The sequence below is a fragment of the Electrophorus electricus genome, chromosome 8 (genome assembly GCF_013358815.1).
Source record: "Electrophorus electricus isolate fEleEle1 chromosome 8, fEleEle1.pri, whole genome shotgun sequence".
Lineage (NCBI taxonomy): Eukaryota > Metazoa > Chordata > Actinopteri > Gymnotiformes > Gymnotidae > Electrophorus > Electrophorus electricus.
In genome coordinates this window covers 17,609,145-17,637,075 of record NC_049542.1, presented here as the reverse complement: position 1 = coordinate 17,637,075, position 27,931 = coordinate 17,609,145, and the positions used below count along the sequence as shown (strand labels likewise).

Below are 27,931 nucleotides of genomic sequence, written 5' to 3'. Positions count from 1 at the left end.
TCATGTGAGGTATGCCAGTAAAGAAGAGACTAAAAACTGAGAATAAGTGAGACATATATAAATATTATATATAAATATATTATTAAAAAATAATGATGCTATTGATGCTACTGTTTCGCAATAGCATCAATCTGTCATATCACAGAAGACCAGAGCAATGAATGAGTACTGAATAAAAGCAGAAAGCTGAAGTTATACTTTGATAAATAAGTACATAAAACAGTCTGTAGAGTTCTTGGACAAAGTGTTACAGACTCTGTTTCAGAATGACAGGAAAAAAAAAGAATTGCTCATATAATTCAAACCATGCCAGTTCATGATGGCATGAGCATGTACAGCAGCCACTGGAACTGGCTTACTTATCTTTATATATGATGCGACTGCCAGTAGCGGCAGCGGGATGAGTTCTGAAGTGCGAAAAAGCATTTTAACTGCTCAGATTCACCCAAATGCTTCCGAACTCAATGGGCAGCCAGACAATTGCACCGAAAGGTCTGATAAAAGTTTTTGAAGTCACAGCTCAGTTTATTGTCATATCTATTGTGTAAGAGTAAAGAACTACGGTTTCCATGGAGTACCGTGTCACTAAGATTAAATAGTATTTAGTCAGTAGTGAATGGGTGTTATTAAGGCAAACATTAAACAGTACAAATAAATATTAAACATTAAAGTGCTGCAGACAATGGTCAATGCAAATGGCTCAATAAGCCCATGTAAAATTAATAAAGACAGCTCTAAATGTCATCAGGCAATTTAAGCACTTTTAATTTTATGACCAGGAAGAATACAGGATGATCAGCCTGATGGCTTGTGGGCTAGAAACTGTCCTCTAGGTAGCTGGTGATAGGATGGTATGGTAAGAGCACAATGAGGGGAAAACCCTCTTGTGTAGATGTTCTTCTCCAAGTGGATCAAAGTCAAATGGAGACCTCAGGAGACAGCCTTCTGTTTCTCCATTAAGGCAAATAATTAATCGAGGGAACTCCTTGTAGCTCTTTCTTATATAGGTAATTCCTTAACACTATGAAATGTCTTATTCACTGGTATTATGGTTGTTTATCTGAGGCATGTTGATACAGTAAACAGAAGGATGTTGACACTTGGCAGGTAGATTTTTGGAGTTTCTTCACATCAACAGTGGATAGGATAGGGATAGGTGTTTTGTTGCTAGCCTAATGGTAGCCTTCTAGTTTCTTTAAAGTGTTGCTAGCTTCAAAACTCACAAAAGTCATTCAGATTAATTCAGTAGATCTGGCATCGATGCATCACCACCCCAAGGCCAGAACAGGTCCTGCCTTTGTAGTCTTTCATAGACTGGATGTCTTGCCAAGTGCTGTGACACCCCGTGGTTAGTCAGTTGGTTTTTAACCGTCACTGTGTATTGTTGGCTCTTATTGGCTGAGAATAGGCTTGTCCATGTCAGACAGATAGCAGCTATCCATCAACCTTTAGGTAGCATCACAGGGTTTGCAGTGCAGGGACCGCTGATCATTCAAGGCTTCTGTTTTGATCATGGTCTGGTAATTTTCATTGGTAATTGACTACTACATCAACACTTTGGCAAAGGCAATGTCAGATCCTTAATGGTGATATCTGACTATGTGCAGCCCCTCTGCTGAATATATTTTAGTCTTGAAAAAGTCTTGGAGAAGCATTTTAGTGCCTGAATTATATTTTGGTGGTAGTACCTTGCACCTGCAGAGTTCATTCCATTGATGTAAACGTAGTTTGAAGAGGTGGCGCCATGTGTCAGACAGTTGACATTCTGGAAAAATCTACATGGCTGTTTTTAATTTTGTCTGAATACATTTGAATTATAGAAACATTGTGAAGGTATGCAATTTCAAATTGGCTAAAGAGGATGTACAGGATTAACAGGGTTACTTTATAGCAACTATAACTTTAGTGACAGTAAAAAAATTTGGTTGATAAAATGGTCGACATATTAAGGCTAGCCCTTCTGAAGTAGTGGCCATTGACACAACTGTCTGTGTACGACAGGCATCAAAGGATCCCCTTACATCTTACCAAGAATCTCTGCCCTCTCAAAATGCTGTGGGTTTTCCCTCTAATGCCAGAGCATATTTGTGGAAGCATTTGTGAAGCCAAGATTTTGTAAAGATGAGGATACCACAGTTCCTAAGGCTATGTTGTGTGAGCATTACTATAATTAAATCCACTCACAGGAAAATGTGTTGCTTATTCCAGTTTCCTTCTAATCTCTTAGGACTAATGGGAATTTATCAAAATTATCAAATTTAAGGATCATCTAGGGTTCATTTAAAACTACCCTATTTCTTCCAAAGGACTCTAAGGAGCAATAAAAAAGAGATAAAATTCTGAGACGTGCCTAAGTTACCCATGCAATAAAACTTGTAGCAGCGTGTGAAAATCATAGAGATAACATACTGGTCTCTTTAATGTCCGGATCATTTTTTAGCTTGTTAAAATGGAGCTACAAAACCACATATCAGAATATCCTAGGCAGTTATTATAGTTGTTTAGGACTTGTCATTCATGCCCCCACCTTCTGTTTGCTGTCCACTTTCCTGACATCCTGGAAAGGCACTAAATGTACAAAGGCACCAAGTGTGCATGTACTTACATGCACACTGTAACCATGAAATTATAGTTCTAAAGCATTTTTTTTGCATTAAAATAAAAAAAAATAATAATAAAGCTGATGATTTTTTATGTTGTCATTAAAAGAAAACCATCTTATCTGATGTATTTTGGTGGTTTAAAATAATATATAATAGATCATATAATCTGTGATTTAATATATTAAATTAAAATATACTTTGAGACAAATATGATAAGGAGATCTTGGTAACAACATGAAGATATCTTAATTATTAATCATGGTAAGATTGACCACTGTCTACAAAACGGAGTATCATGTAACATCTCAGAAATGTCTGCAGTCAAAACTAATGGAAATTGTTTTGTTTTTTTTGTTGTTTTTTTTTGCTTTTCATTTCCCTAAGAAAAGAGACATCACAAAGTGAGACAAAAGCCAGTTTTGAGAATTTGTACAGTGATAAATGAAACAGAGATTTCTAGGAATTTCCCAGGAGATTTAAGATTTATGTTAAAGAAGACCAAAAAAGACTTCTTAACCATTCTCCTCGGTTCATAAGTATTTGGATAATGATAGAGTTATTGTAAATTTGAGTTTGTACACCACCATGGTTTTTAAATGAAGCAAACAAGATATGATTGAAACATAGACTTTCAGCTTTAATTCAAGGGGTTTAACAAAAACATTGCATTAACCATTTAGGAATTACAGCCATTGGTTACACTGTCCCTTTATTTTAACAGGCTCAAATGTAATTGGAAATATTAACATAATTATAAATATAAGGATTATGCTTAATACTTGGATGCAAATCCTTTGCAGCCAATGACTGCCTGAATTGGGGACCCCACAGACATCACCAAATGCTAAGTTTGCTCCCTTTAGATGCTTTGCCAGGCCTTTAGTGCAACCATCTTCATTTGCTAATTGTTTGTGGTTCATTCTGCCTTCAGCTTTGTCTTCTGCAAGTGAAAAGCATGCTGAAGTGGGGTGTGGTCAGGTGACCACACTTCTTTGCCATAAGACATCCTTGGGTTGCTTTCATATGCAGATATGCTGTTTTTAAGAAGGGCTAACAGTGCATGCTTTTTCTTAGAAAACAAAATGTTTTTATACATTGATACCTAAATTCTTCCTCTATTTTAGAAATCATTTTAGTGCATTCTTTTTTACTGTATGCTGGGATGGACATACCAGCATGGAAAGATCATGTGGGAGCAATAGGCAAACCTGTACCATCTTACCTGACCAGGCTGACTGAAAAGGAGACTTTCAGCTAAATGTTAAATAATTTATAAACATATTATGATAATATAATATAAATATAATAATATAATTATTATAATATAATAAAATTATATTATTATATTAGAAGAAATATAATATAAATCTCTCTCTCTCTCTCTCTCTCTCTCTCTCTCTCTCTCTCTCTATATATATATATATATATATATATATATATATATATATATATATATATATATATAAAATATGGATGATGGATAAATTATTTGTATTACTGGTGTTTCTGTTTATTTGATTACATTTTTTATTTGTTTAAATGTTCTGTGCTGTACTAAACACTGCAACATAAAGGAGGTTTTTTAAATCTAAGTATAAGTCTATTACCTATCTGTACTATAAAGCTTCATCCAATTAGCTTAGCAGAATTTGACTGAATAGGAATGGAATGTATAGCTTGGTGCAATTTTTTAATTCATTCTGTTACTTCTATCAGCAGTTGTACCTTCAACAAACACCAGTGACCCAATTCCACTGGCAGCCATACACAGCAATTTCATAAGATTGCTTCCAGCATGTTTGACAGATGATGTGGTATGATTCAGATCATAAGTCCTTCCTTCCAAACTGGTACAAGATATTCTTGGTTTCATCTGTCCAAAGAATGTTGTTACAGAACTGGACAGGTTTTTTTTTTTAGATGAATTCTAGCTAAGTCCTATCTGGCCTTTCTGTTTTTGAGTGTTACCAGTGGTTTGAATCTTGGCATCTCTTTTTTGTTTGTCTTTGTTGACTTGGACAATAATATGCCTACTTCTTCAAGAGTCCTCTTGACTTGGCTAGTTGGGAAGAGGTTTTCTTCACCAAGGATGGAATTCTATGATCATCCTCTTGACTTGTCTTCTCTTGTCTTCCAGGCCTTTTGTGTTGTTGAGCTCACCAGAGAATTCCTTTGTTTTAATAATGTACCAAATTGTTGATTTGGTAAAGTTTATGCTATCACTCTGATTGGTTTTATTTGTTCAGCCTAATAATGGCCTCCTTCACGGGCCTTGACAGCTGTTCCCATAAACAGCTACCAAATGCAAATTAAACACTTGGAAGCAACTGTTTAAATTTGTCAAGAAACAATGAGGAACTAAGTTTCATCTGGCTATGAAACTGATTATCAGTCAATTGCCCAATTGCTTTTGGGCCTGTGAAAATGGAGGGACTATGAAAAAAGGGGTGTAATTCCTGAATGGTTAATGCCATATATTTTTTAAACCACTTAAATTAAAGCTAAAAGTCTACACTTCACATTTTTATTGCTTCATTTCAAATCCTCATTGGCAAAATTATGAAAATTTTTATCACTATCCAAAAACTTATGGACCTGATAGTATGGTTAAGGTGTGACATTCTGACCTCTTTAATATATAATTTGTTCCAACTGAATAAATTTGAACATTTCTACTAGTGTTCAAATGACAGTCAGTGGAAGAAGTGAACAGCAAACTTTAAGATCTATTTCTAGTAATCTATAACATAGCTCTTGTTCTGTAAATTGAAAATTTCTACCAGTGACCAACTTGACAAACAATTAATTAAAAGATGGACAGTAGGTTTTAATAAATATTAGCTCATTTTGGAAGAGTGTTTAGCAAACAATAAAAAAGCAACAGTGATTAGGTTCATCAGTGGCACTCCGGTAAAAAACAAACAAACTGCTTAACAAGCAGAAGTGTGTCATACCGTTCTTACACAATCCAAGACATGCCATTTGCCAATCCCTGGCCAGAAGCCCAAGGGGATCTGACCGGATTTCCACTTGGACTGCATGGATGTTAGAAGTAGCAGCAGACCTCATACACCCTGGTATAGTGTGCGGCTTTTGCAAGACACTGCTGGAACTGTTGTTAAATATAGGGAGCAACCAAACAGCGGTGGGAACTGGAAATGCATGCAAAAAAGTGGTTGCTGGTATCCATCCATCTTTCTATCCATCCAATCTACATGGTATAAGAGCAGGACATGTCCTTGGATCCATGCACAGTTTACAGCAATCTATGGATGAGCACAAAACTATGAAGGTTATAATTTTACTCCCAGCATAGGAGCACTGAACAGCTGAAAACAGGCATTCATGCACAGGGTGTGCTTTTAGAATGTGTGGGAAAACATTTCAACAGATAGAAAGTAAACCATATACTTTATCAGTGTATATGAAAGTGTTTAGTAAGTAAATCAATGTTGCACAACATTAAACCATTGTAACTTCTAAAGTATGCACTAGTTATGCATGTAGTTTTGAATGAAAAAAAAAAATATATTTTTTCAATTCAAAACAACACACAAACCTTTTAGAGAAAGCCCTTTATAAAAGGCTAAGGAGCACTGTGTGTACAATTCTATTAACAGTGTTAAACTGGCCTCCAGCGGATGATACTAACACAAAGATGACATTTATGTTCCTTTCTAACAATAAGAAAATGTCCCATAGCTGACAATGCTCATAAAGTGCTCATAATGAAATCAGTGCACCTGCTGGGCAAAGAAAGAGAGGCAGAATAAACAGACCCATGAATCACTGGATATGAACATAAGTATTGATGCTGCAACTAGAAGAACTACTTCGTGATGCATGAAACAAAGGCTGGACAGTCTAGTTTTAATTCTTGAATTCTGTATAAGACATTTGTATACAGTATAATTTCAAGTTATACTGTATACAGTCTGATTTGTGGCACTTCCAATAGTGAAGTTCACCTCGTCATACCCCTACACAATATCACATGCTGTCATGTGTGACCATTCTAATAGTGTGTATGAAAAGATTTTATAGGCCTATGACAAATCACATTTTGCAGTAATTTAATGACTAAAACATGAATGTTTGATGCCTAGCAGATTGTGACATCAAAGTGAAGTCTGAAAGCATAAATAAATGGCCTTATTTTCTAAAAAGTCTACACTACACTAGCACTGGGTGTTACATAGTTTGGGAAGATATTTGCCTTTAGGCAATGTATAATTCATTAATTAACAGTTAATTCACAACCATGTACAGTGATGATCATACATAACTTGAAATACATTAAAGGCACAATATGTAACTTTACCAGTTGATTTCAAAAGTCTGATGCTCATGCATAAGATCATTACTAGTACTACAAGTATTACTAGTATTACAAGTATGTAGAATTCAGAGTAGAAGGCAGTGGCTAAACACTATTCCTGTTACAATATCTGAAACATATAGTAACTTCAGTCGTTTCAGAGTCAATATAGAGCAGTACAGAATCATTTCTCATCTGGATTCTGTAAGCATCACCCTTTTGAAATACATGATTAGCCATAACATTAGAACCATCTGCCTAATACTGTGTAGGTCTCCTTTGTCCTGCTAAAACAGCTCTGATCTGTCGAAACAGACTTCTCAAGCATCAATTGTAACTAGGATCTTATAGACCCAGGTGCAATCTGTGACACACACACACACACACACACACACACACACACACACACACATGCACACACATACACACGCATGCGTTAAAAGAAACTGTGATTCATCAGATCCAGCCACCTTCTTCCATTGCTCCATGGTCTAGTTCTGATACTCATGTACCCAATTCAAGTGCTTTCAGACATGCACAGATGTCAGCATGGGCAGTCTGATGGGTCCGTGGCTATGCAGCCCCATACACAGCAAACTGCACTGTACTGTGCATTCTGACACCTTTTTGTCATTGCCAGCAGTGCTACTGTAGCTCTTCTGTGGAATCAAACCAGATGGGCTAGCCTTTGCTCCCAATCCACATCAGTGAGCCTTGGGCACCCATGACCCTTTTGCCAGTTCACCGGTATTTCTTGTAGGTCTTAACTACTGCCTACCAGGAACAGATGCTCTGACCCAGTCATCTTGCTATATCAATTTGGGCCTTGTCAAAGTTGCACAGATCCTTACACTTGCCCATTTTTTCCTGCTTCCAACACATTAACTTCAAGAACTGACTGTTCACTTGCTTCCTAATATATCTCACCCAGTGACAGGTGTCATTGTAATGAGATAATCAATGTTATTTACTTCACCTGTCAATGGTTTTAATGATGGGGATGATCAGTTTGTCTGTCTATATCTATTGTTTAACCTGCAATGATTCTGGACATATAATTCTTTGATTCTTCATTCTTTATTTTCAAAACACTTTTAATGTGAAAATATGTATATTAATGCATGCTGTGGTTGCTGTACAGAAGCCACTTTGGGGATAAAAACCTGTTTCTGATTAATGGTCAGGGTTCAGACAGAATAGCTGTAAATTGTGCTCTTTCAGTAGTACTGGTTTCCTTTGATATTTTGATGTTTTAATGAAAAAATCAACTTAGCTAAACTGACAGTGCTGCAATAATTTAAATCACAATAAACAAACAGCAGTTTTTATTTTCACTGTCAGTCATTTTTAGTCTACAGAAAAAAAACATCAGTCACTGATGTCAATGAAAGTGCAGGTAACACAATTTAAAATATCAGCTGTCAATGTTTTAAGTATTATGCGAATTGTTTTATACTATTTTTAAGAACACTGGCAACTCTGGATATCAATGAAGTCTCTTAGATCAAAAATGAGATTTGTCTATTTTCTGTGTCACTACTTCCTCTTGGCTGACCACTCATTAATGCCAAAAATAAGTTTTAATTTAACTCAGGATTCACTAGGAAAATGGATGTCAGACCAGCTTATACCATGTGCATCATCCAAACATCCACAAAACATCTTACCTGGAAACATTAAATCATAGGTAGAAAAACAGGGTTAAAAAAAGCCCTTAATTATTATATTGTGTCTGTGTACAATCAGCGCATGTTTCCAGCCTCTATGCAGCTAATCGATAAACATGTTGAAATGAGGAAGAGCTTGTCAGCTTAGTTAACACTACATGTACAACTTAGGACACTTGCACAGAGACATGAAAATGTGGTCTAATCTTTGACTAATAGTCACACAATTATTCAATCTAAATCTGTCTAAACACTTTTGTTTTCAATATTTCAAACATAATTTGCACATTTCCAGTCAGGACTGGAAGAAGTATTTAAACCCTTGTATTTAATAACTTACAGAGCCTTCCGAGCAGCAAAAAGTTCCACCAGTGGTGTCTGCAGCTGTAGATCCGATTTTGCTCTGCACTTAGAAGGGATTTAAGAACATTTCCCTTTACAAAAAGATTTCAGGTCATTGATAGTTCCAGAATTCCTTGCTTGAGCAGTTCCTGAGGTCATGTAACTGCATCTCACTTGTTGATTTACTCCAGATATTCACATCACATCAAAAGATATATTAAGCTTCAGGTTACAGTCCATTAATCTGACCCAGTAAAACTTCTAGTCAACATTAATTGTTTCCTCTGTGAGAGCAAGCTTTCTAGACCCGAAGGTAGCAAAGCACTCCCACGTACTGAATGCTACATTCATCTTGCTTCGTATTTTGGGTCCAGGTTTTTGTGTTGCTCTGCAATGCTTACATTTTTCTCCAAACACTGCATTGTGTGTTTCTCTCACAGAACTCCACTTTTGTCTCATCTCATCAGAACTCTCTTTCAGAAGAATCATGGAACATCTAGTTAGTCATTTACAGTTGGTCTTCAGAGCTGTGGAATTTTTTTTCAGGGCAGGAGTTTAATCCAGAGTAGTTCATAGGTGTCTTTCAATGAACACAATTCTTGTTTATTCTTTCCTTACAGTGGACACTTAAGGAGAGACTGGCAAGTTCAAGCAATTTCTGCTGGTCCTTAGCTGTACTCCTCATGTGGGTCTTTTCACCTTTGGCCTTTTGCTGTGATCTTACAGGATGCCCACTTTTTGTGATAGCAGCAACAGTAATGATTTTGCTCCATTTATCTTTGAATTTGTCTTATTGTGGATTAACCAGGCGTTACAAAATGCTTCTGTAGCTTTTCTCACTTTTTTGCTTCAGTAACATTTCTACTTCTAATGACTTTTCATTTCTTTTGATCAGGGATTCATGGGCATCATGAACATGTTTTTTTCTGATCATGATCCACACCTCCATCCCATCTCATTATATTTGGAAAACATGTGGACCCTCCCTGAGGAAAATGGGGTCCACATAATTTTTTCAGCCTTGTCTAGGAACATCTAACCAATGTGTTCGGTATTGACATGGAGAATAACAGCATTGTTTTGTGTTGTTAGTTTAGGGATGTGTTTGTTTATTATTGGGACTTTTAATGTGCAATTAATGTAGGTAATTCCAAGGAGTTCACAAACTATTCTTTTCAACCACACATAACTGTCCAGTAAAACTCCAGGTTCTCTAATGCCCCCTGCCTCCAGCAGTGAAAGAATGGCGTATGAGATAAGAAGCCATGAATGGATGTTTAAGGAGATGAGCATAACTCTCCTGAGAACTTTTTTTTTTTCTATTTTCTTCTTTATTTTTTCCCACTCATACCTTTTTATTATCATTTCAAACTCAAAAGAAAGCAAGGCTAAACTGGTTTCATAGACAAATCCAGACTTGGGTAGGAAAAGATGGCACTATTATCCTCAGGATAGATCCTTTAACCTCTATGAGTATCTTAGGAGTCACACTAAAAAACATATATTATTATTTGCCTTTTATCCAGTGCAAGGAAGTCATTTTGGTATTTAACTCTTTGTTCATTAGTCATTTTGGCACACTTCATTATGCGTGTTATGTTTAAAAACAGAGCAGTCAGATTTTTTCTCAATGCCAGTAGACTATGACATTCAGTGGGCTTTTAAATCTCAGCAAACAGCTAGTCACAGAACTTTCCTTGCTAGCACTTCATAGCTTGTATTTTCTCTGTTTCTCTCACACTCTAATGCGTACTCACACGTAATGGAAATGCACACAGCACACACACAATAAAGGCATCAGCTGAGTTTCTTATGTTTGTCTTTAAGACTTATTTCCTTTTCTCTGTCCCCCACACTCATGCAAGCATACACTCTCTCAATCACATACACAGAGAAATTAAATTCTCTATGGGTTTTCAAAAGCTGCTAACTACTTTCAACTGGTATAAAAACCTTAAAATTCCCACCACTGAATTTGTGGCATTCCTAAATTTCACTGATCATACCATTTCTGTGCTACTCATTTTCAAAGCCACCATTATGAATTTAACTACACATCACAGAGACAAATATTATACAAGTACATTATAACATATTCACATACTACCTGGAATAAAAACAGTTTGCTAATATGTAACTGACATACACACACAGTAAATCACAAGAACATATTATTTCTGAAGAGCTTTATGCCCAAGTCTCCATTAGTGCACCATGCACTTCCTCATACCCAGGCCAACCAAACATCCCATCATGCATTTAGCTACACAAACGAGGTGGTCAAAAATTCATACAAACAAACAGTGCTCAAGCAAGCAAGCAAGCAAACAACAAGACAAAAATGTGGTTGCATGCACCCATACCTAGAACAGACAGAGCAGATTGTGCAAACCCTGCTCAAACCATGCTGATGAGTCACAAGCCTTACAGTTTAAATAGGACTCAACATAACAAACTTAAAAAATAACAGATTGTGCCTATAATTTACTATAATTTATAGACATATTTCTTATAATTAAATTTTTGGAGTACACAAATAATTTTTTCTGAATGTAGTAACAGGGCAATTATCTGCGCAATATATTTAAAAAGCACGCACAAACATATTGTTACAGCTGGAGGAATCATTATATGCATTATTGTCTCTTACAAGAGTGCGTTTTCAATGAACACAGGCTTTTGCATCTGTACATGAAAACACATGACACTTAAGGAGTGACATTTGTTGTCTTATTAATAATACCAGTAAATACTGGTACGCTGATTACTACCTGTTTTTGTTATTGATTATTACAATTTTTCTACTATTCACATAGACTAGTAAACAACATCTATTCCATTAAACAGAACAGTGAATACACAGTATCACATTCAGAGCTTTAGTAACTTCACTATAATTAGTAATGAAAATTGAGGACAGATACCACTAAGATTAATAACGAAGCATAGCAGACAACAAACCACACAAAAGTCCTCCTTTGTTCCTTGATCGCTACAAACTGTGGATATAAAGAATTTTAAACAGCTACATTTCATTTATATTAAAGAAAAACTGAAAAAGTCCATAGTGATAATCTACCTTCAACATCAAATTATATAAGAGCTTTTAGTATAGCACATTGAACTACACATTGAACTGTACATAATAGCTTCTAGTATTGAACATTGAACTATATTTCTGTGCATAAAAGGCCATTGATCACTGGCTGTTGAAAAGTTTCCCCTTAACTTCAGTTACTTGTATGATATTACAATTATTCAGCGCAATAAATCTTGTTTTTATCCATAACTGAAGACAGCATGCTTTTGGGGCTCTTTCAGATTTCTGTTTTATTATTGTCAACGGATCTGGAGTGCAATGAAGCATCAGCTCTACAATAAAATACCACAAGTGCTTTCACCAGTTCAAATACATCATTAACATCATTCATTATAGAAATAATCAAGCGGAATATGATGCTAAATCTTCTGTTTGAATATCACTGTCTGCACTGAGCTAGATGGTGGCACAGCTGAGGTAGAGGGTTCACTTTAAAAGCGTTCACTTTAAGGTCACTCTAATAGAGAGCAATATCCAAAAATGTTCCAGGAACAGTAACTACAGCAACAACAGTAACTACTATTAATGCATTCTGATTTTGCATGTACTTGTAACCATGTCTGGTACTCATCATATAATGTACAGCGCTAATGATTTCAATTGAAAACTAAAAGATAAAGAATAGTTCATTTTATTGTATAATTTGTGGAGGATTTAGGAGCTCACAATATACTTAGTGAAATGCTTTATGAGATAATGACTTAAGTCATTACAATCCTATTAGCATAAACACTCGTCACCAGATCAAGAGGGCCGTAATACCCCTGCACACCTTCCATAGCAACATTAGTGTGGTGCAAACAAGGTGCTGGTTTATTTCAGTGTACTTTATCATCTCGGGTTAGTCACTGGAAATGTTCATATTATATAATAGTTTAGTAATGTGAAAAGATCAAAACAAGGAAATCACAATAAAATTAAAATAAAGACCAATTTTACTACTGCCTGAGAGCCTTTCCTAGGTTCTTTTTGGGTTTGTTGATCCCAATGCTGATCCAGGACTGCACAGACTTAGCATTTCCATTGTATTACTAGGACAGACACACGTTGATGATTTGGACATGGCAAAGGAGACTGGTCATGCAAGCAACATCAGCAAGGTACGATGCCCAAACAAAGCAATGACAAAATGATTCAAATGAAAGCATGAATCACACCAATAACACAATACAGATAATGATAAAAAAGAAAACAGAAAGCAAAAAAGCATACCACAGATTTAGCATAAAAGAGTAACAAAGGGTAGACTCACAGATAGAAAACTTGTTGCTGTTGTCTTTGCCAGGAAATAATTTTACTCCTCTAGATTTAAAATCTACGGACCTTTTCACTAGTCAAAGGGAAAAAAAACAAAACAAATGAAAACCATGGAATTAGGTGAAAACAGATCACAAATCAATTTGCCAGCATTAAGGAACAAAACTGTCATCAAGCTTATGGGAAATACACACACAAATAAATAAATAAAAATAAATCCATAGCAGCAGTAAAACTTCCTAGTGTGCTCTGCAAACAGAAATCGAAGCATGTGCAGAGAAAAGAGCAAGCTAAAATAAGAGGGGGAGGGAAGGGGGAAGAGAAGATTAATAAAGAAGCAGCAGGACAGGACTTCTGTTCATTTGTCAACCTTGAAATTGATGGGTAGTTTCAAATTGTATGCCCACATCATCTGATATGGATCAGACATTGCCTATGGTCTCTAAATGGTATTTAGGGCCATGAGTCATCTGTCAAAGTTGCTCAACTGATAAAAATGGCCAATTCCCTCTCTCTCTCTCTCTCTCTCTCTCTCTCTCACACACACACACACACACACACACACACACACACACACACACACACACAAACACACAAACACACAAACACACAGCTTCTAACTATTATGACCTTCTATTAACTGTTTAGTTGGCAAACCATAAGCCCATCATCTCCATCATCTCAGAGGTCAGAATGAAGTCCTGTTGGGAATATCAGGCATAATAATAATAATAATAATAATAATAATAATAATAATAATAATAATAATAATAATAATAATGTCCGAAAACATTTACATTTTGAGTAATGCTTTCTTTGTTTCAGTGCTGCTTTTTCCCTTTGGAAATGATGCATATTTTCAAAAGGTATATACTGAGTGAAGTTAACAGATATTAAATATAAAATTGGTGCCACACAACAAAAATAACCCCTTTTGTCATTATATTCTTTACATAGACTGACCAACTCTAGTTGCAAATAAGATGAAGTGGTAATATAGGAAATTTGGGAAGCAGTTAAGTTAAAGGGACAAACATTCAAGCTATAGCATAGAGAAAGTAACATTATGACCATGCAATTTATGTAATGAAGATTAACACAATCAGTACATTAGTAGGTGAAAATGATCTGTACAATGCATAAATATGCCACTAAACTCTGTTGTTGGTAATTTCTTTTAAAATTTGTAGCCTGGACTAAGTATTTCTGATAGTGATGCTTCAATATAGGTCCCCTAAACCAAAGGGCTTCATTGAACAATAAGAAAAAGTGAATGATTTCCATCCTTGTGTGTGTGTGTGTGTGTGTGTGTGTGTGTGTGTGTGTGTGTGTATGAGAGAGAGAGAGAGAGAGAGAGAGAGAGAGAGAGAGAGGGAGAAAGAGAGACTAATAGACACACAAGTGAACAAAGGCACAGTCAACATCACATTCCTGTATTTATACTTGTTAGAGATCTACACTCAGTTGAAGTTGTTTTCAAGATAAATGTACTAAAATTTCAAAACGAGATGAATATGAATGAACAAAGATGTTTGCCCACCCTTACATAATGAAAAACTATGCATATTTGTAACATTTGTTAACTTGTTACCTCAAAACCTTCACCATGAAGTATACATTACCAAGCGTTACACTGAATGGACAAAATCAAAGACTTCACCATGGAAATACGTGAAGTATCTTTGATTATGTATGCTCCTGTTTCTGAAACATGGTCACAAAAACTGTTTTGAAACACAGTCACATAAAAAAAACAAATTAGAGTTGGTATTGGTATGGCCAGTCTGTGATGACTGAAGCAACAAAAAAGTCACTAAAACTTGTTTAATCAACTAAACAGAGATGTGGGGAGAATTGATTGGGAAGGGAAAGTGGCTGCTCAAGGACAAATTACTTTTAGAGTTTAATATTGGACCTACTGCCCTGCAGTTTCAATGAAAACAGAATGCTTACGTGAACAAATTTTCTTTTTATTTGATATTTTCTATGCTTTCTGACTTTGTTTTGATTACACTGGATCTAAGGAAACATCTTGAACACACGTCTCACTGCACAAAAGATAGAGGAATGAAACAATCATTGAAATCCTACCAGCAAAATCTGATTGTATTTCTACACATCCATTAGATGACCTCTGGGTAAGACCATCTACATAAGTAAAAAATGAAATGGAAAATCAAATTTAGTTTCAGTAGAAAATGAAGCGAAATGAATCAGTTGAATGTAGATTTGAATTTGATGATGGCACACCTAGGGCAATCTGCTTAAAAGGATATGACTTAAATAAATTGCTATCATGATACCATTGCCATTTTTGGTTATTACATAACCAAAATAGTAGAGCAATAATGGCTGTACCATTTGATTGGAGAAGTGCTGAAATAATCCAATTCATTTGAAAGGTTTTGCCAATCTAAGGTTTTTGGTAGTTGTCTAACCTGATTATGTTACAAAATGTCAGTTATCAAATGACTGGAAATAAAAGGCTTGAATTGACAGATAAAGTTGACAACACTGTAATTATGTATATCTTTAATTATATTCTTACATACATTAAGACTATCTTACATATAGCTAATATTTCATGGCCTGCACAATGGTTTGAAATATATATATTAGAAAAAAAAAAACTTGTCTAATAATTGTCTAAATTTTCAGTGTGCATTACAATTTTTCATAACATAACTTTTATCAAGGTCAGTCATGGAATTATTTAACATTTTACATATTATCTTTTTTTTTTTTTTTTTACAAATTAACTTTTTACAGTTCTGCCCATCTCTGTATGCCAGTACTCCCCTACGCTATCTCAATGTGATCTTGTAGATAATCTTATCTCTGTCACTAGTCCTCCAGAATCCTATCCCATGTCCATCTTGACATAGATTACAGTAATTGGCTACTGTGCTACATGTCATGTTACTTTCTGGTCCAGAGGCAAGCATGAATCTGGTGCTTTATTGTTCATATGAAGGAAATAGCAATGTAATCATATTTTACCAGACTTACCTAACCTTCACTCACTTTCATTAAGTCAGCTATGTTAGGATATAAAGCAGTAATGTAGCCCTTAGCCTCAGGGTGAACCTGGACATAGGATGATCATGATTGACACAGGACATCATATTATCTCAGGATTTAACTTCTGAGTTGAACAATCCCAAATTAATTATGATGTGTTATGTGAAAAAGTTATATTCCCAGCATATGGTTTTACAATGTGACTTAAAATGCTAAAGTGCCAAGACATCAAATCAATACATAGAATGCTTAAATGAAACAGTGAGAAGAGATGATAACTCAACAAAGACGAATAAAAACAAGAACATAGGCTAGAGTATAGCGTTACTTAATTTGAAAGCTTTCCTTTCTGTAAAGTAATTTCTTAGTGATCTTTTGGATAAATCTCTTTAGTTTAGGCTATCTGTTGGACTCTGGAACTAATGGCAACATTGCAATGTATTAGGTTTTTGAATACATCTCACCCTAAAGGGTGGGCATGCTTTAAAATGGTATACACTGGAAAAGATGAAGCCCTACTGAGATCTGAGTTACTGATGAGTGAATGATGTCTTCTTTACTATGTGATGGGGTGGTTAATATGGACTGCAGTCACCATGGGAACAAAAACATTGATATCCAACTAAGGAAGTGACGATGTCGGCTTGATCATATTCAAATTTTGCATTTTTAAATCATATTCAGTTTATTATAAGCTGTTTATTCTCCAAGTGTAAAAAATAAAAGAGTTGCATTCAGGGTTAAAAAGTATCCTACTGAATTTGTGCAGTTACTGAATGGGTGATATTCACATACTGTGTACTTCAAATTGTTCAAAAGGTGATTTTCCCCAATTAATCACTATATAAATATATGCAAAGGTGAAATTTTAGAAAAGATAAGCAACATTTTCATTACACTGTTATGATACTATGTGGCTGGACTGTACAATAGGTAGAAGTGTAGTAACGTCTTATGTTCACATTTCATTTGACCTCCAGTTGCACTCCTAATTAAGAATATTTAAGTAATATTTCATAATCTGCACAATGATTTGAAATAGCTATATTGGATTTTTTTTATCATGTTCTTTTTACATCTTTTTACATGAACTCAGTTAGTTGTACTTGAAGAATAATTGGGTGAATTTGTGTTTCATAATATTTTTCAACTATGTTTGTGAGCAAATGAATTTCCTTATTACTCAGTAATAGTCATTCACATTTAATTTGGTCTCTTAAGCTTTATAATTTTATTTTAGACTAAAATATCACAAAAAAAAGAAACTAAGTTCTAACTTCTTAGATTATGATTTTCCTAAGAACTAATTTACTTTGCAGTCCATGAGGTATCTCAGTACTCAGTAGTTGTTTGGCATGATACTTTTATTTTTAATCCTACTCAAGTTATTTTTGGTAGGCTACTCCCACCTACTGCCTTGGACTTTTCTACTCAACTGGAACTGAATCCCATCCTAAAATCACTCCTATGCTTTTCTGAGACTAAGACTGATTTTCCGAACCTTTCCAGTAAATAATGTAACCAGTAGAAGTGATACTTGCTGATCTGAATTTAAATGTGTGATTTTGATAATAAAAACAGTGTGTATGACAAACCATATAATCTTAACTATTTTCCTATGTTTAAAATAGTATTATAATAATGTCACAACATTGGGGTATTATTCTCCATTACACCATGGGGTAATTATTCTACATTACAAATTTTGTTTTCTGATAATATACTGTCATGCGGTCCCTAAAACGGTCAGCACTGTTTGAAAAACTCTCACTGGAACATAAAAGAACAATATTAAAAATATACAAACTCAGTATACATTGTGCCATTCTTTTGAGTACAGGTTGGGTGCATGTTGTCCTTAGCAAGTCAGCAAGTTGGGTCTCTCTGTGGGTTTTGGAGTTATTTTGTTTATACAGACATTACCTCAGTCTAAAAATGTGCTCTGTCAAAACAGTTTCAGCATACACTTACAAATGTCTGACATTCAGAAGTTTTAAACCATTTAACAAGTGCAGTATTGATAGCAAAAGACCCACATGTTTGGTAATACATTTTATGCCAGCATTATTGCAGCATATGCATTAACACTAATGACTTTACAGTTTAAGCAAATGCTTGTGGAATCATGTTTGACAGAGACATAGTGGAGTCCAGCCAAATTAATTATTCCTGCAGGCGAATAGTGGAATCTTGTATGAACATTTTTCTACATTCTCCCCCAACCCTAATCAGTTGGTGGCAAGAGTGAGCATCAAAGACAGACTTTATTAGCCATGGCAGGTGCTCTAGGGAACAGTACACTGTGGCAAAATTCCTCTGGTTCTAAACAGATGAGGTTCTATTTTTAACCTGCTCTAAAGAGTCAGGGGAAATGTTTCAAAATTCTAGCTGTGTCAGACAAATCCTAGAGACCTAAACATTATTATTACATTGCCATGCTTGTGAAGTTATGAAGGCTTGCTCCAGAGACATGCTGAAGGATGAAGTCAGTCAGGAAGAAGTTGTTGAGTTTACGAAAAAAGCTTGTCACCAAGGGACATGACGTGTCATCTATTTGGATTATTCATTCAATGTTTAAGCCATGTCTATTCTTGTCCCAAAACCCCTTATCGCATAAAAGCATCTTAGTGTTCTTTCCCAGTGACAAGCCTTAGTAGGCTAGTCCCAGCTACGGTTGTGATGCTTATTGTCTGAATTCAAAGGCACATTCAAAGTTTGATTAAATTGATTTTAGGCAACTGCACTCTTGTCTGTTTGTATGGTGCTGACTCTATCTGAGGCAAGCTGAGTCCAATAACAACTTTATTATCCAAAGAAGAGTTTCCGTCTATAGGAATTCTGAATAGGGCGCAACAGCTGGTTAATGTCAATAAGAGTCGCACCATCCGAAATGGAACATGCTTTTCTTTTGATGGCATCTCTTTCAGACATATCAGTAGGCTAAATTGGATTTCACTGGGTTGGTGTTCTGAGGCACTGTGCAGCTGCTACTTTTCACCACTAGTTGTCACTCCCAAAGTGGTGTGAACCTGTTATTTACTAGTCAGAAATTTTATCAGACCAGTTTATTACAATGAAGTTGCAACATCAGATAAAATTATTTCACCTAAAAGCCAATATGAAGCCTACCCAAATGACACCCTCATATGAGCATATGTTTGGCCATTGCAGCCTCTCCTGTTGTATAGTAGTACACCATTGAGCAACACTAATGAAAACTTTTTTGTTTTTATGCAGTTTTTGCCTCACATCTTTGAAACAGATTAATTTAGATGTTACTGTAACCTAAATGAAATAGTAAAACTAAGACTCTTAAGTTCTATTTAAGCCAATGTTTGATAGTTTGGTATCATTCATCTAAACATAATAAGAACATAACTGTTACGTTATAATAAGAAACATAACAGTTTTTGTCAAAGTCTGGGATCATGAGCTGCTCACAAATATTGGGATATATCTCATAACAACAACAACAACAACAACAACAACAACAAAAACCCTGTTAACAACATTTAGCATCTGTTACAGATTAGACAGTTGCTTAGCTATTAGGTTGATATGATCTATAAGTTTGATTTCAATAAGTAAGGGTTGGCAAACACTTTCATATCCACTCAGAATACAGATGGTCAAATCAATAATTCAATCAATATGCAAAAGCTGCAACTGAGTATATGGTAAATGTGTGTCAGCTATTGGTCACTAACACACACACAGCAAGAACAGTATGGCTTTGGGTGGCCTGTTACAACTTAACAACTAGAAATAGAGAAGCTTCTGACAAGCAGATAAAGAGGCAGCTATTTCCAAAAACTAGGAAATGTTTGTAGAATTATGAGTTAGTCTAGTGAAAAAACATCCATGCAAGCAAATGCAACAGAAGCATTTTTTTCCCTGTCAGATTCGCTCCCCAAAACAGCTACATATGTGTAAAATTAGAACAAAAAATAGGAATGCCTTGAGCAGACATAAGAGAAAAAAAAACTGATGACTTAATCAGTCAAAATAAAAATACAAAAATTATAACAGAAGAAACAATGCATATCAAACAATACAGACATTAAAGAGATATCTGTAGAACACATGTTGTGTGTGTTGGGGGAGCGGGTTTCCCACAGTAATGTCCTGGGAACAACAAAGGTACAACTAAAGCAATCTGATTAGCTCATTCTGAGAGACTAATTTATTGGAAGCCCTGTACAGGAATTAAAATGGTGGCTTACCTTGATAATGGGAACTAAAGCCCCTGTATCGATGGTTGCTGTCAGTTACAAAGTGTAGCCTCAGCCAGTTCTTGTTGCTGACAATAGGAGATGGCACATTCATTCCAGATAACCTGTAGGAAACAAAGGGAGGAAATCTTTAAACTTGTTGCTGCATGGAGCCCATCAGCAAAAACAGGCACTAATAGTCCAGTTCTGATCTATTCCAAGCAGCAAGGAAATGCCAGTGACTCTCAAAAACAAAAGCCAGTGTCTAACTACTAACTCTCAAGACTGTACCCTGGTAAGTCACTGCAGTCCCGTAATGTTGTTTTCATTTGAGGAAATGTCATTTTTTCATCATTATGGCTGACAAAAAGGATGTCATGCTGTTTGGAGGCTCACAAAAATATGACCCATGTATCACTATTACATGATACGTTTGTAGGTGATTTGTTGGGGGTGACAGTGCTTTCTTCACCTCATCTCTTACTCCACCCTTCTCCACCAGGCCAGTTTTACAGGAAATGTCTGACAGGAAATGTCATTAAAAGCACATGACCATATGAATCATTCTTTAATGGCCTTCACAGTTTGGAACTCTGCCATATCATTACTGTTATCACAGCAATGATAGAAGTACACACAAGGATGCCTCATGGCGGCATGGGAACTGCAGGGGGAAAAAGCTAAGTCATATCCACAATTGACTTCCCTGTTTAAATCAGTTTTTGAGGGATGGGCGATGGGAGAATAGCTATTACAATTTGGACATGACCTAGTAGGGGCTGTAGGAAATTGTGCAGTCCAATCTGGCCTGCTGTAATGACTCTTTGATCCTGGATCAGCCAGACCAGGGCCTTGACAATCTACAGAAAGTAAGGTTCACCCAGCAGTTAAGAATAAACCTCTATCAAGAATTTCTCACGGCTAGAACCATAGAATTCATGAAAGCAGGCAAGCCACACATGAGGACAGACTGTCTTGACTATATTATTGCCTGTGTATACTGTGGAGGCACTTTGTTTCACTTAGGAGCAAGTGCAGGGCCACGGTCTAATACTGGTCCAACATGTTCAAATTGATGCATGTTCTGCAGGTGCAAGACATTGTTATTTTTTGAAGAGCAGAGTCTTCCAGAGATGGCCCTGCGTCCCAGGGAAGTTATTTAAAACCAGCAGTCAGGAAATCTAAGACATGACTTGATCTAAGACATCAAGAATTCAAATGTTTTGATAAGAAATTTGACAGGGTCCTCAAGGGACACACATGATATCTTTAAAGATGGTTCTTTCCTTGACCATAGAGAGGAAGAAGAAGAATGAAGAAAGCACTCATCTTGATTTTGCATTTTAATCATCCTGACACAGTAACCATGAATTCCTCATGCTGCTGGGGATGTGTTTTTCTATCTGCAATGTGCATTATAATAAAATGAGTTGGTATTCTGCTGGAACATAATTCTCCATGAGCAGGGGGATGATGTTGTCAGTTCACCCACACACAACACAGCAACACTAGTACCTCGTACACAGCCTGCTCTGCTCCTGAATCATTCAGAGCTAAAGGTGAGAAGTTTCATAGCTTAGTGTGACATGTGTGCTGGTGAGCACTCTGTGAGCAGCGTCACCTGTCCTATAGTGTGCACTCACTAGGAAACAAAAAAGAAGCAAGATGTCATTAAACTTATCATGGGATCAACACTTCTTAAAGGATACTCCTAAAATTCACAGAGATTAAAACAGGGCAGGAGGCAGCTATTTAGATTTTCTTTCCAAAGTGAAATTTTGGAGTCAGGAATTTTTATTCACCAGGGGCCCACTGATAAAATCTGTTTCTTTCAAACTTGCAATACAGTACTAGTTTAAATGTGTGTACCTTTAAATGTGTGTGTTTAGAATAGGCAATAATTAATATAAGTCTAAATCTGTCAGGTTTTTTTTTCAGGTGCAGTTGAATGCAAGTTAAAATTCAGTGCAGAGAGAGTCAAAAACAATCCAGGTCCAATACCAGAAAGAGCATGCAAGATGGCAGACAAAAACAGAGCAAAAATGAGGAGGATGAGCATAAGGTCAGAACCTTAATAATCAGGACCTACAAGGGAATGGCTTAGGATCACTATGCACAATGCTGGGCAAGACTTCACAAAGAGTAAAAGACACAGGTAAATTTAAATAGAAAACATTAAGGGTAATTGGACGCAGTGGACCCTAATAGGCTGGGATAGGAAACAGACTGGGGGATTATGGGGAATGTAATCACTTGGGGCAGGCTGGAAGCCATAGATGCGACAGAATAAAATAATGTTGAGAAAGCACCAGCACATACCACGTGTGCTAACAATTTATGAACTTTCCATTTACAGTTTTACTGACAAATAGACACCACAGCCTACGTACAGCCCAGACAGGCCACAAACAGGGCCTTTCTTGTATGTGTCCTTCACCAGCATAATGATGCAAGCCTGAATCTGTGCCCTCTTATCTCAGAGTGATGACCACTGTCCCTGAGTCAACTCCTGGATTCTGTAATAGGTGAGCATATTGTCCTTGCACCTGAAGACTCAGTGGTGCACTTATTGTAAGACATCCTACAGATTCCGATGTGTTCCATGGGACAGGAGGAGGTGACTGATTAAACACCCCCCCCCCCCCCCCCCATGCCCCTGGCCTGTCCTTTTAGCTAAAGCCCACTGCCATTTGCTGGAATATAAATGATGTAAACCGCTATAAAATAAATAATAAAGTGAGCTGAAGAGAAGAGGGGGCATGGTGGCAGATGTGGTTGAGCAAGAGAGAGATTGGCATATAATAGGTTATATATAGGTATAATAGGTGACAAAATAAGTTGAGATTTAAAGAATTAGTAAGGAAAGAGAAAGAGACAGGGAAGCAAGGGGTGCTAGCTTGAAGACAAGTGGGGAGGGGCAGGACTGGGAAAAGGCTGCATTCACCATGGCATTTACAGTGATTTTTCTGTCTTTTGGCACTGTGAAAAGCCTTCAAGGCCTATGAGATAACTGCCAGTGAACTGATAGTGACAAGCATAGTTAAGGATGAACGGACAGTGAACGGCTACATGACAGAAGTGTCACCACTTTGTCTTCAATGAAGCTAGTGATGATCTGTATAGTTCTACTATTATAACATGCCTCTCAGCCTTAGGGAAGCAATGAGAAAAGACTGAATTTTATTATCTTGGAAATTACTCTTTAAAAACGTTACAAACCAATTAAAAAACATTTGCTGAAGATGGCACAGATACCACTTCAACATGGTATAATTCTCACAAACAATGCAGACAAGCAGCACACTCAATTAGCAGAGGATCCAGTAAACCAATGAACACTTTTCAGATGTGAATCAACTACACCTATTTCAGAAGAGAAACAATGAGAAAGAGAGCATGCCTTTTGAGTAAGAGAGAGAGGAAAGCAAAAGGCTGACATCAGTAGCTCTAATGGACTTTAGTGCGTTTTTATGCTCTTGCCATGCAAGCTACATTTTGAGATCAATACCTTTCAGTGGCTCACTGTGAAATAAAAAGAGATTACTTATTAGCAAATGACAGCCGTTAATATGTTTCTTAATTGGAGAATCTGTCTTAATTGCCAGACCTCTAATTAAAATAGGCGGCAGACATTTAGGTAAGGATGAATATGCACACAAAGAGCACACGCACAGGGAGAGCATGCACACATACACACACACACACACACACACCCACAGAGTCCCATAAGCTGAAACTTCATCAACCTCCTGTATACCTGAGCAGCTGGGGGAGGGGATGAGCTAGAGGAAGACGAGAGCATGAAAGAGCGTGGTGGTGGAGGGACATAGGCAAGGCTCTGCAGTACGGTGCTCACACCGGCAGTCACCTCATCAATCACTGGCAGCTATGGCCCAGACGGATGGGAGGCCGCTGGGAAGGCACGCACATCTCTCCATCAAACTGATGTTTTGAAAGTAAGTAATCAGTGTTCTCCACGGGCACTCCTTCTGTGGCAATGCTCCCCACCTCTGTCATTCCCCACCACTCCCCCACCTCCCCCCATCTTCTTTCTCCCTGCTTCTTTGCTCTCTGCTCCATGGAGTCAAGGCCTCTCCACTCCGCTGCATTCTGGGAGCTATATTTCATCTATCTCAGCACGATTTGTTTTTTGGTCTATATGTGTATAGGGTCATGTTGGAAGCAGGTGAAGATGAAATAGAGGGAAAGGATGAACAGGATAAGGTACTGCAGCAGCAGTCATGTACACAGTCTGCTGAACAACATTTTAGAATGACTAACACATAGTGATTTTTTTTTGTTGTTGCCAGCTTTCATAGTATACACTATAATTAGTGGCCTTTTGGAATATAACTGATTAGTGTAGTAATAATAAGCCTTCTCATAAATATGCTTTCTCACAGATAAGTATACTGAATGCTAATATATCAGAAATCCTGACTATCCAATTAATGCTGCTCGTACCAGTCCCTCCTTTTCACCCTTTGCTGGGACTCACTAGGCCTAAGCTTGAAGAGCTCATGATATAGCCTGATGGAGCACCAGCCTGAGATACTGAGCCAGTTGAACACATCATTTGTCCAGGAGCACTGAGCTTGGCCTGGCCCCAGAACCTCCATTCTGAAGATCAGAAGGGCCAAAAGGGGGTGGCAGGGGAGATAGTGATGTGGCACCCAGCAGAATAAATGGACCCCATGCACCAACTAGTGACCTCACAATGCTTTTACCCAGACACATATTTCACCTGCAGGTTCATACCCAACACCCGCAAAAGCCATTTTAATAACGCATGTATTTACAGTGAGCGATGGAATCGAATGCCACATGAGATGGGTATGCATGCTGCACTAATATATCTGCTGATTTAGTGGGGTTTCACACTGATGCTGCACTGCTTTGTTCATGAAATACTGCTAAAACTACCTGCCTGTAATAAGACTGAGGGATTCCATAATAGGAAGCACATACAGCAGCAAAAGAACATTTACTGGAGTTGCTGCTCTTAGTAAAATCTGGTTTTAATGAACTGCCCTGTACCACAGAATGATGAATAGTGTTTGAGTGAAGTGAATCTTAGTGCTAAACTTATCTTTACAGTTCTGTGCTATATTCTGATTAATTAATCAACTGGTTGATCTGTCCTAATTGATGAAAATTAAAAGATCTATCGATTGTTTATCTTTAAACCAAAATACTATTTTGCACCCAGTGCTGTGTGGTAATAAGACTAGCCTTAAGCATGTCTCATTATAAGAGATGGCTAATCCCTCCTCAGAGTAACATTATGCAATGGATTACACAGAACTTCATATACCCTAAAGGGTACCCAACCAGTGGGACTTTGAGACCATGTGCCAAGACAGGAGTATTATAGCCCTGTGATGAATAAACAAACCGATTAGTGAGATTAGTGAGTAGTGAGAAAACAGACTTCATCCTGAGGTGGAGTCTTGGGAGTCACTAAAATGTGTCATGGGAGCTATGGCTCTAGAAACAGGATAGGGGTAAGATATATTTTCACCTCCACATCATTAGCACATGTATGCAACCATGTACAAGCATGAGAATGTGCACAGTTCTAGTTTATTTTGTGAACATGACCAGAAGCAATCAAGATGGGTTTTTTTTAAACAAATCCCCAGAGGGTCTGTGTTCTGTGACAGGTAATTAGAGTAAACTGTTCTATTTAATATGAACTATTTATTTACCTGTTTGATTCTATTTTAACAAATGTGTCACTGCACATTGCTTTAGAAGCATGGAAAGTAGTTTTTTGTTACTGATGCTCAGTGATTGAATTCAGATGGGTTGGTCGGTTTCAAATACTCCTGAATGCTGAACCAAATACTCATCTCTAAGGGACTGAACTCTAATTTTTGCATTCAAAACATGGCTAACATATTGCTCCGTTCATGATATGGTTTGAAAAACTTTTATGTAGATAGAATTAAATATCGATAATGGACTCCTTACTTATATCATATAACAAAATTAATTAAAAGGGGGTGCAAACGAAGATGGCAGTTTTACAAGGGGTTGTTTTGTAAAAAATAAATGCAGTTCTTATTCTGCAACAAAACAGTGATAAGATTGAAAATATTAAAATATGTCAATCTTGTGTAATTATTGGGATGGGTTTAAGATTTGATTTAGTAGAAGCATAAAACAAACAAACAACAACAAAGCACAATTATTATAGCATGAACTACTGGTAAAATTGGAGCCTGGACAATGTGTTTTCATTCTACTACCCTAGCCTCCCTGTATTTCTGCCTCCGAATCCGCCGTCTGCATGTTGGCAAAGTATTCTGTGAGAGGTTGGGCAAAACCAGACGCTTGCGGATATGAAAAAGGAGTTGATTTATTAATTGTACAGGGATAGGGGAATAATCCAAGGTACATAAAGGGGCAATCCAAAATGTAGAAAAATAACCAGTCCAAGTCTGAAACCAAAAGAGCAATGACAAAAAGAACCAGGTAGAATATCCCAAAATGGTAGGCAAAAAGACAAAAACCAGAAATATGTTAGCAGGGTACGATACACAGAAAGGCTACCCAAAAATAATGCTCGGTATGCTTTAAAATAAACTGTCAGCAATAATTCACAAAGACCGTTAGTCTGAAATATTCTTATACACACTTGTAATAAAGACATACAGGTGAGTTCAATACTCTAGCAACACAGATCTGATTGGATGCCTCAGATTGGTTGTATCATTGACTGAGCGATGAACGGGCAGCTGAGTACTGTAGTCTGCATTGGGATCTGGCGCTATGACAGTACCCTCCCCCAAAGAGTCTGGGCTGACTGCGGTATGAGATCAACTGCGACATCCCCTTGCCAGCACGGTGGAGTCCGGTCTATTGCGAGCTTTATCTGTAGGAATGCAGTGAGTGGAACCCTTTGGACAGGGAGCTGGTCTGTCCAGGTATCTTGCAAGGAAGTCCTGCTAGAATCCAGGATGTGATGCACTACGTAAAACCGGAGTTCTGTCAACGTCTATGGGCTAAGAAGGGGTCTTGTCCGGAGAATCCTCGTCCAACAGGCCAGCTATAACAGGCTTAAGGAGAGAGACATGAAATGACCTCGAGACATGGTAGCGAGCAGGAAGGTTCAGCTGATATGCTACATCATTCATACGCTTGATGATTTCGAAGGGGCCAATATACTTGGGGCCCATTTTGCGGCACGAACCCAGCTTGCAGAAATCCCTCATGGACAGCCAAACCTGGTCAGCTGGTAGGTAGACAGGGGTCTCCCCCCTGTGCCTGTCTGCCATTTCCTTGTACCTAAAGAGGGCACTTTTGAAACATTGCTGGGTCTGATCCCATACCTACTCATTGTGTCACATCCAATCGTCCACCGCCAGGATGTCAGTGGTGACAGGGGTCCACGGAGCCATAGGGGGTTG

The 27,931-nt window shown here is 37.1% G+C and overlaps 1 protein-coding gene across 5 annotated transcripts in view; it reads right to left on the bottom strand.

The window, feature by feature from the left end:
* Nucleotides 1-27,931, bottom strand: part of csmd3b (CUB and Sushi multiple domains 3b) — a 313,558-nt gene that overhangs the window by 149,048 nt on the left and 136,579 nt on the right. For 3 of the 5 annotated variants that reach the window (XM_027011676.2, XM_027011678.2, XM_035529342.1), the window contains exons 6-7: nt 20,532-20,644; nt 13,283-13,360 (exon numbers count right to left, since the gene is read on the bottom strand). In XM_027011676.2, coding sequence (XP_026867477.2) covers nt 13,283-13,360; nt 20,532-20,644 — 191 coding nt within the window. The remainder of the gene's footprint in view (nt 1-13,282; nt 13,361-20,531; nt 20,645-27,931) is intronic. The other 2 variants (XM_035529341.1, XM_035529343.1) reach the window with 1 other exon arrangement.